Here is a 9,255-nt window from a genome sequence, read left to right on the forward strand (position 1 = left end):
CCCGAAAGCCCCCTTCTTTCCTTCTTCTTCTCTTGTTCCTCTTCATTCTACTTCTTCCTCTTTCTTTTCTTTTCTTTTCTTTCGTTCTTCTTTTGTTCCCCCTTTCTCTCTTTCTTCCTTCTTGTTGTCGGACGACCCTTCCTTCTTCCTCTACCCCCCCCCCCCCCTCACTCATTGGCCAGCGGCGCAGCCATGCGGCCAACGAGCTACAATCAACGGTGGCAACAGAGCTGGTGGCAGGCGGTGAGCAGCTAGGGTTGGAGGGTGGGGGTGTGAGAGGTGGGCGGATGGGGGCGGTCAGGCGGATGGTTGGGAGCCATCCCACTGAAGCCTTATCTTTTTTTTTCTCTCATCCAATAATCTAATTTTATTTGGCTCGTTACGGTTTCATCGAGCATACAAATAGAACGTTAGATAGTAAAACGGAATCAACAAGATCTTCACATTCATAGTCTCCGATTGTCCATCCAAGCAACGAAATAAAAGATCGAAAATTTGCCACTTCTGCTGTCCGCGGTCAACGTTTTTTTTCATGAATTTTCAGGGTATTACACCAAATTTCTGATGCTGAAGTCATGTGTGGATGTGGCCTGTGCCTGCTCTCTTACTTTTGTTCAGGAACATGTGGCTCCAAATCCTCCAGGTTTCCAAACCTGGAACTCTCACAACAGTCATATGGCGCCAACTCTCCAATTACTGCCCAAGAAACAACTGCCGTTGCCATGGCATTGGCTGCCTCCCTCTCCTACCCTCTGCTTCGCTCGTACTCGTCTCCTCGCCGCCGCCACCGCCGCAGTGCCGTGGCCGCCTCGCTGCGACCGGAGGAGGGTATCGTCATCGTGGGCGCGGGCGTGGCGGGTCTGGCCACGGCGCTCGCCCTGCGCCGGCTCGGCGTGGCGGCCGCCGTGCTGGAGCAGGGCGCGACCCTGCGCGCCGGCGGAACGTCCCTGACGCTGTTCAAGAACGGGTGGCGCGTGCTGGACTCCATCGGCGTCGCCGACGAGCTCCGCGCCAAGTACCTCCGCATCCAGGGGTGTGTGCGTTACTCTTATGCCAAACTTGAATATCGATTCAAGCAACTGTTCTGTTGCGTTCATGGATCGTTGTGTGTTCTGAGCTGCATTGTGAGGTTCCAGCTGAGCGCAGGATGAGGATGCGATCGCCGGCGGCGGGCGGGCGGGATTTGCGCGAATTCTCCTTCGAGGAAGAAGCTCCCGGGTACTGAAATATTCCTCCGCACCTCTATTTGAGCTTTCTTGACTTACACAACTTGGTTCTTCCTTCCTATATTGTTCTTCCTTTTCTTTTCCGACCCATTGTACAGGTTCAATAACCAAACACACAAGCAACAAAGTACAGGTTCACAATTTTCTTTAGACAAAAAAAAGGGTACAGGTTCAGCATGCAGAATAATAGGGGATCAGGGAATTTAACACGCTGTGAGGCAGGCAGCATTTCCAAAATTCTATATAGGCTACCACAGATGAACCAATGTTACAGGGCATTGGAACATCAAATACTCAGCTGATTCAGGCTGACCACACTCCTACCTTGTTCGTCGAAAAGTGAAATGTCTTGTTGATGATGGGCTACCAATCTTACGTCGAGACAATGAAAGTGTTAGTGAACTGAACTCTTGTAGGTTTGACAACTTGCAACTACAGTTAAGAATGCAACTAGCATTCTAAAGTTTCGCAAAGGTTGTGATAGCTTTCGATTGTTGTCATGATACTGTTATAAGTGGCAATGCAGTTTTCTGCTTCTGTTCTGCCTGCATACTCAAAATGTGTGCTTGGTTTTGATCGACATTGTGATTGGCTTGAAGTAATTGAGAGATTGTTTTGCTTGTCATTTGTGACAGACAGGAAGTGCGTGCGGTGGAGAGAAGAGTTCTTCTCGAGACGCTTGCTTCGAAGCTGCCACCAGGCACGATATCATTCTCATCGAAACTGAAATCGATTGCAGAGCAAGGTCCTGATGGCACCCTGCTGGAACTCGAAGACGGGAGACAGGTTCTCGCAAAGGTGAGTGCAAAAATTTTCATTGGGAAGATTTGATTCCAAACATGATCCATTGAACAAGCTTGATTTTCAAGCAAACTGAGGTAGGAATGTTCAGAGTTTTTGTTCTTGAATTCTGAAGGGATTCAGTTAACAGATAGAAATAGATACCTCTTTCACCATTTTGACACCCAAAAGCAATGGTGACAGATCGTGATCGGCTGCGACGGCGTGAACTCGCCGATCGCGAGGTGGATGGGCTTTTCGGAGCCCCGATACGTCGGGCACATGGCGTTCCGGGGACTCGCGGAGTACGCCGACGGCCAACCATTTGAGCCCAAGGTGAACTACATCTACGGCCGGGGGGTCCGTGCCGGCTTTGTCCCGGTATCCCCTACCAAGGTCTATTGGTTCATCTGCTTCAATAGACCAGATCCAGGTATAGTATGTGTTAAAGTTCAGAACCATCATTTTACAATCTAATGTATCCAAATAGCAGTGATTGCAGTCAAGAAATGTTATGATTCCTCAGTCTAGCATTGACCTTGATCCAAGAAAAATAAAGAAACGAAAATGTTTGCAATTTTGAAACCAAGAGTGTGAAGAATTCGTTGGTGCACGAGCATGACTTGATTCGAAGATGGTAGCTGCAATGGCATCACCAGTTGACAGTGGCACGGTTCTGTTGCTCTTGGCAGGGCCAAAGGTCACCGACCCGGCAGCGCTCAAGAGCGAGGCGCTGGACCTCGTCCGCGGCTGGCCATCCGACCTCCTCGCCGTCATGCGAAGCACGCCCGAGGGCGCCGTCGTGAGGACGCCCCTCGTGGACAGGTGGCTCTGGCCGGGGCTGGCCCCGCGGGCGTCGAGGGGCAGCCGCGTGGTGCTGGCCGGCGACGCGTGGCACCCTATGACGCCCAACCTCGGCCAGGGCGCGTGCTGCGCGCTCGAGGACGCCGTCGTCCTGGCGCGCCGCCTCGCCGCGGCCGCGGACGCGGACGCTGCCGGAGTCGAAGCGGCGATGCGCGGGTACGAGGCGGAGCGGTGGGCGCGCGTGTTCCCGCTGACGGCGCGCGCGGGGCTCGTCGGCGCGCTGGTGCAGTGGGAGAACGCGGCGGTGTGCGCGGCGCGCGACGGCGTGGTGATCCCGAGGCTCGTCAGGCTGGGGCCGTTCCTGGAGCACACCAACTTCGAGTGCGACCTGCTTGAACCGGCGGCAGCGGCGTCGCCATGATCGAAAGGCTGTGGGCGGGCGACTCCATAGTCCTTATATTATTTGCGATCGTTTACGATAATTAGCCAGCACAAATTGTTGTATAATGTACATATATATACGGCATGCATGGACTCCATAAAATTTAGACATTGCGAATTTATTATTATTTTAGATATAATTTTTCAAAATCTTGACAGCTAATTTAGTTTTAATCAAATTTAAATATGACTGCTTTAAGTATCAATTTGAAATAGTTTCAATCTTGACAGAATCTTGCCCGAAAACAAGGCATATATCATTTTACTGCTGCGAAAGAAACCTTGTAATAACAATTTGTTTTTTTATTAATATATGCTTATCGCTATTATGAGTTTTTACAACTTTTTTTTTTTGAAATTTTAAGGGGTCCATGGGATCTTCATTCTTATTTTTTTTTCAGCATATTTTCATAGGTCATATGACATCCCATGTTGTTTTATAGCGGTTTTAGATTATGTCACAGTGATATTATCAATTTGTCCGACGTGATAATTACATAACCTCTTTCTCCTCCACTCTCTGACTCTTAGTTTCAACCAGCCCCCACATGACATGTGGGGCTGTAAAAATAGAGCGAGGGGTTTGTGAATGTGAGAGAGAAGGGTTGATATGTGGGGCTGTAAAAATACGACCTAGTTTTGATAGTTAGTGGACAAGCTATTCAGTTTTTTAGTTGCAGGATAAAAATTAAATCAAGAGAATAGTTGCGTAATAGACTCATTTCTTCTCCTCTTTTTAATTTTTTGCATTTAAAAAATTGTTGTTGTTACTTAAATTGAACAAAAAAGTTAAAGTTTATAAGTATTTGAAAACAGGGGTATTGTGACTCTAAATTTTACGTGAGTGATGCAATCTAACCTAATTATTTTCATATTTTTTAAAAATTATGGAATTTATTTATAATTTGAGGTTTTTTAATTCCTTGCGGTTTTTCTTCTCAGACTTGGTAATTTGCTGATTTTTTTCGGTTCAATCGAGTAACTGGGCCAATCTGCATGGCGGGTTCGACTTGGAATCCGGCCCAATAGCAGCCCAAGAAAACCCACGTCGTCCTCTAAAAAAATTAAAAATTAAAAATAGAAAATAAAGAAAAAGAAAGGAAAAACTCCACCTGGCGTACGACATACGCTGTATCCTCCGCGTATAGGATACATGTATTATTCAGCGCCGTATCTCTACGCGTACTCATACGCTGTCATCTCAACCGCAAATCTCGATCCAGTCGAAGCCTAATCCCCTTCCTCTCGCAAAACCCTAGCCCCTCCCGCGCCGCCGCCGCCATGGCCGCCGCCGCCGACCATCCCGTCCTGCGCGACGATGAGCGGGGGACGCCTCGATCCCTCCCCCTCCTAGCCGCGCTCGTGGAGGCCGACGTCCTCCGCTACGCCGCCGCCGCCTCCCGACCCGCCGAGTCCGATCTCGTCCGCGCCTTCCGCGGCGGCGCGGCCGCGACCCCGACCGTCCCGATTGGAGAATTCTTGGAGCGGATCCACAAGTTCATCCAGCTCGAAAGCGTCCGCCACGTGATCCGGCTCCATGGCACTTCCTTCGTGCTCGCGGGAATCTACCTGACCCGCTTCATGCGCAGCGCCGCCGCGCAGGAGGCGGGAATCCTCGTCGAGACGACCACCGCGCACCGCCTCGTGGCCGTCGCTCTCTTCCTGGGCGCCAAATTCGGCGGCCCCGACGACAACCTCCCCAAGAAGTGGACTATCGTGTTCGAGATCAGCTCGGATTGCGCGATCCGCGCGAGCGAGATGGCTGGCCTCGAGGAGCGCTTCCTCCGCGCCGTCGACTTCCGCCTCTTCGTCGACGGCGAGGAGTTCGAGTGGTTCTGTGGGGTCCTGGAGCAGGCGCCCCTGGCGCCGCCCGAAAGTTGCGGCGGCAGAAAGAGGACGGCGGCGGCGGCGGTGGAGGAGGACGAAGGGGAGGACGGGCGCCGCCACGTCCGGGCCTGCCTGACGCCTCCAGCCGTCGTCGCTAACTAGGATCAGGATTCGAATTCTCCATTCTGCATTGAAATTCAATTAATTGGTCTTGTTTAGTTGCTTTCTGCTTGTTCTTGTCTGTTTATTTTGCTGCAGGTACAAGGCTCCTAGTAGAAGATGGCCGTCGTCTGAGTCGAGGATGGCCACTGGCCGGAGTGGAGAAGATAGACAGCGTCGAAGTCCGATTAAGTGCTGAAGTCATAGTTTTAGTCTATGGTGTTTGAGCGACTGTTAACTCAGTGGTTTGAAGTCAATAAAAGGGCACGACACAATGCTGTGTCCAGTCTTAGTTTAGGAAGCAAGATTTGAAGTCAATAAAAGGGCACAACACAATGCTGTGCTCAGTCTTAGTTGAGTTCTTGCTTCTGCAAGATTTGAAGTCAATAAAAGGGCACAACACAATGCTGTGCTCAGTCTTAGTTTAGTTCTTGCTTCTGCAAGATTTGAAGTCAATAAAAGGGCACAACACAATGCTGTGCTTAGTCTTAGTTTAGTTCTTGCTTCTGCAGGATTTGAAGTCAATAAAAGAGCACAACACAATGCCGTGCTCTTAGTTTAGTTTCTGGTATGATTGGGAAGTGATTCAGTATGAGAATATCTATGTAATACTTCTCTGTAAGACTATCAGATCAATAGAGAGATAATAAAGTGTTGGTCTATTTGTTTGATCAGTTGTCTACTTGTCTCACCCTTTTCTTTTTCTGGTGTGTGGAGTTTGCATCCATATGAAATGTAAACCCCTTTGCTTTGAGATGCGTCTGATGAAGAAATTGCCAAACAGGAGAAACAAGTTATGATCCTCTTGGATAAAAGTGAGTGGCAATGCAAAGTCTTCTACTTGCAGTGTTAGAGTCCGATCGGTTGTTCCTCGCCAGAGTAGATTCCAAAGTCCTAGTTTTTAGTGTAGGGTCTTTGAGTATCTGATAGCTCAGTGAAAGAGTCTACTACTGGGTTTCTGAAGATTTGAAGTCAATAAAAACAGCACAATGCTGTGTTCTGTGTTAGTTTAGTGTTAGGTCAGATTAGGAGGTGATTCTTCAGGACGAGATTTCAATGTAATCCTTTTCTTCTGTATATGACTTTCAGATCAATAAAAGAGAGAATAAAGTGTTAGTTTCATTTGTATGATCAGTTGTCCCGGACTCCCAGTTTCTTTTCCTGGTGTATGGAGTTTGCCCGCATCTGAAATGAAAACGCCTTTTGACTTTGAGATGTGTCTAATAACGAGAGAACCAAATAGACCAAACAAGTACTTGATCCTCTTAGAAGTGGTACCTGGATACGGACATAAGTGTCGGGTATTCGATTCGGATTCGGATGTCTGATTCGACAAAGAAAATTTTGGACACACGAAATACAACTTGGAATTTAACACTAGTGTCAGAATTCGACTCGGATCTATCCGATTCAGAAAAAAAAAATTGAGCACGGGTGTCTAGATAATACTGCCTCTTAGATGATAGTGAAAAACAGTAATTCAGTAATAAGAAAAAAATCTAGAACATAAGCAATGTACTGGACTGAATATCACGAGAGGGCGAGACGTCTGGAGCCGCATTGGAAGCACAATAAGCAGTGGCAACAATCGGCTGCAATTGTTTCTGATGATCCAGTTGCTGGTGCTCCGAGTTGCAATCTTGAAGCGTCACCAGAGTGAGCTTATCAAATCGGAAAAATTTAGTCACTGTGTTGTGTCAGGAAGGAATGGTTATCACTATCTTCTTTCCCCCTGATCCTGATGTACGGTATTTGCCATTCTGAAATGGAAAACACCATTCAGGTTTGGGATGTGTCTAACGAAGAAGGAATAGAAAGGGAAAAAAATCTATCAAACAAGAGGAAACAAGCAAAGATAAGAAAAGAGTAAATTATCACATCTTTATTTATCACGACGTTAATTAACCTGCTAATCCCTTTGTTTAGGCCTTAGGTTTGCCCTTGAAATGTTGGTAAATCCCAGTATCTAACCAGTGCATACTATCGGACGGCTACAGTGTAACTGAGATGTGAGTTACACACATGATCGGACGGCTAGCAAGGAACCCTCGCTCCCGCAGCCGCCCTTATAACCAGCACTGCGTCGCGCTGCGCCAAACCCTAGCCCTGCCTCTCCTCTCCCGCGCCGCCGCGTCGCCCTCCTCGTTAGGGTCCCGGCGTCCTTCGAGGTCTGTTTCCAGATCCCTCTCCCTCCCTCCCTCCTCTCCCGGCTTCTTGCACGCGTAGTGGTAAGAACCGTAATGCTTAGGTGGTGCATTGAGCAGCAGGGGTTAGTTAGATCGCATACTGTGCAGGGGATTTGTTTTTGAGGCTTGGACCCTCTTATCTGACAGATCACATACTGTGTAGGGGATTTTGGTTGATGCTGGTTAACTAGATGGTGCACTGGGCATGAATTTGGTTCTTGTTGATCAAGGCAGGGGGTTAAGTTGATGACTTTAGTGGATGTTGTTTGGGACTTTAGTGGGAGCTTAAACCTGTTATCTTGGTGAATTGTGTATGCAAGTATTGTGTATTCCTAGTTGATGGCTGTTGTTGATGAACCATAAATTCAGCCTGTACTATCTTGTTCCATGGAACAAACATATATAATTGTGATGAGTAGTTACTTGCTTTGCAATCACTGAAGGTTGATCATGGATAATCTAGTGTTATTGTTATATTTTTCATATATTGGGCTAGCTCCGTTGTGATCATTTTGTTATCTTTCTTATGGCGAGTTTCAATGGTACGGATCTGTGATTAAGATGTTTTAAAACTTAAAATTAAAACAGAGTAGTCCAAGAGAGAAATTTATTGCCATTTCCTTCTACAGTAATACAGTATCATCATTACACATGCATACTGAATCATACTATGTCATATCTATAGTTCTGTACATGAATTGAATCTAGCTGTGGATGTTTTTTTTTGTTCTTAGATGAATAATATAATATTTGTCTTGTTCGTGTTGAATTAGCAACCTATACATCATTTTGCATTGATATAGCAACATGGTTGCTTATACTGTTATTACTTGTTCCGACGATAGTGTTAGATCGATGTAAATGCTCGTTTCCTACACTCTCCACCATGGGGATGGCCCTTACAAACATTTTGTTTATTGTTCTGCAGGTAAGGTCAGCATGGTGAGAGTCAGTGTGCTCAATGATGCGCTGAAGTCCATGTACAATGCTGAGAAGAGGGGGAAAAGGCAGGTCATGATCAGGCCGTCGTCCAAGGTTATCATCAAGTTCTTGTTGGTCATGCAGCGTCATGGTGAGTTCTCAATTGCACATTCTTGTTTTATTTTTGCTTCTAGTGGAGGATATGTTCCTCAATGGTGTCCTCCTTTGTAGGTTACATCGGCGAGTTTGAGTACGTGGACGACCACCGTGCGGGCAAGATTGTGGTTGAGTTGAATGGAAGGCTCAACAAATGTGGCGTCATTAGCCCTCGCTTTGATGTTGGGGTTAAAGAGATTGAGGGATGGACCGCCAGGCTGCTACCATCTCGGCAGGTGATTGCATTAACCTTACTGCTTTCATGAACTGTAAGGATTGCGAATACTTGTGCTAACTTGTACTTCCTCTTGCCTGATGTTCAGTTTGGGTACATCGTGCTCACAACTTCTGCCGGTATTATGGACCACGAGGAGGCAAGGCGGAAGAATGTTGGAGGGAAGGTTCTCGGTTTCTTCTACTGATTGGTGGGACGTGGGAATGTATGAAAGTACTAGGATTTTGCAAAGAACTATTATGTCTTTTACTGTCTGAATAGCCTGAGCTGGCTTATTTAAGATTCTGAAATCTACTGTGCACTTGGATTGTATGAGCTGGGCCTCTGTTTAATTTAGATGGCTGTATGCATGTCTTGAGGCTTCTCATCTTGTCAACTATGATATTATGGGTTCACGCTGAGCCAAATTATTCAGGATGTCATATTTATGGACGTATGCTTAGGGTGTGTTTGGTTCTTCGAACGAGTTTTTGTGAAGCTGTATCATATAAACAGGTAAACAGGTTAAGGGGAAGCAGAT

The 9,255-nt window shown here is 47.0% G+C and overlaps 3 protein-coding genes across 4 annotated transcripts; all 3 read left to right on the forward strand.

Moving 5' to 3' along the window:
* The first annotated feature begins 686 nt into the window (after window positions 1–686).
* Window positions 687–3,379, forward strand: LOC133893409 (monooxygenase 3). Of its 2 annotated transcripts, none has more exons than XM_062334420.1 (5): window positions 687–1,033; window positions 1,147–1,218; window positions 1,862–2,024; window positions 2,211–2,439; window positions 2,699–3,379. In XM_062334420.1, exons 1-5 carry the CDS (start codon window positions 723–725, stop codon window positions 3,229–3,231), a joined length of 1,308 nt encoding a protein of 435 aa, XP_062190404.1. In that variant the 5' UTR covers window positions 687–722; the 3' UTR covers window positions 3,232–3,379. The 2 variants fall into 2 exon arrangements, with proteins under 2 accessions (XP_062190404.1, XP_062190405.1); XM_062334421.1 differs by having other exon boundaries at window positions 894–1,033; window positions 1,137–1,218.
* Window positions 3,380–4,423: 1,044 nt separating this feature from the next.
* LOC133893370 (uncharacterized) lies at window positions 4,424–5,911 on the forward strand. The gene has a single exon (XM_062334372.1). It carries the CDS (start codon window positions 4,533–4,535, stop codon window positions 5,238–5,240), a length of 708 nt encoding a protein of 235 aa, XP_062190356.1. The 5' UTR covers window positions 4,424–4,532; the 3' UTR covers window positions 5,241–5,911.
* A 1,360-nt stretch (window positions 5,912–7,271) lies between these two features.
* Window positions 7,272–9,097, forward strand: LOC133893460 (small ribosomal subunit protein uS8z/uS8w-like). The gene is made up of 4 exons (XM_062334485.1): window positions 7,272–7,405; window positions 8,352–8,495; window positions 8,576–8,736; window positions 8,824–9,097. The coding sequence occupies exons 2-4, from the start codon at window positions 8,363–8,365 to the stop codon at window positions 8,920–8,922; spliced, it is 393 nt and encodes a 130-aa protein (XP_062190469.1). The 5' UTR covers window positions 7,272–7,405; window positions 8,352–8,362; the 3' UTR covers window positions 8,923–9,097.
* Window positions 9,098–9,255: the final 158 nt, after the last annotated feature.

The sequence above is a fragment of the Phragmites australis genome, chromosome 15 (assembly GCF_958298935.1).
Source record: "Phragmites australis chromosome 15, lpPhrAust1.1, whole genome shotgun sequence".
NCBI classification, from domain to species: domain Eukaryota; kingdom Viridiplantae; phylum Streptophyta; class Magnoliopsida; order Poales; family Poaceae; genus Phragmites; species Phragmites australis.

Bases quoted from the DNA above. Each gene is read 5' to 3' on its own strand.
- LOC133893370 (XM_062334372.1), top strand. From the start codon at position 4,533: ATGGCCGCCGCCGCCGACCATCCCGTCCTGCGCGACGATGAGCGGGGG.
- LOC133893409 (XM_062334420.1), top strand. From the start codon at position 723: ATGGCATTGGCTGCCTCCCTCTCCTACCCTCTGCTTCGCTCGTACTCG. The intron at 1,034-1,146 runs GTGTGTGCGTTA...AGCTGAGCGCAG, and splicing joins AAGTACCTCCGCATCCAGGG to GATGAGGATGCGATCGCCGG. The intron at 2,025-2,210 runs GTGAGTGCAAAA...CAATGGTGACAG, and splicing joins GGAGACAGGTTCTCGCAAAG to ATCGTGATCGGCTGCGACGG.
- LOC133893460 (XM_062334485.1), top strand. From the start codon at position 8,363: ATGGTGAGAGTCAGTGTGCTCAATGATGCGCTGAAGTCCATGTACAAT. The intron at 8,496-8,575 runs GTGAGTTCTCAA...CCTCCTTTGTAG, and splicing joins GTTGGTCATGCAGCGTCATG to GTTACATCGGCGAGTTTGAG. The intron at 8,737-8,823 runs GTGATTGCATTA...CCTGATGTTCAG, and splicing joins GGCTGCTACCATCTCGGCAG to TTTGGGTACATCGTGCTCAC.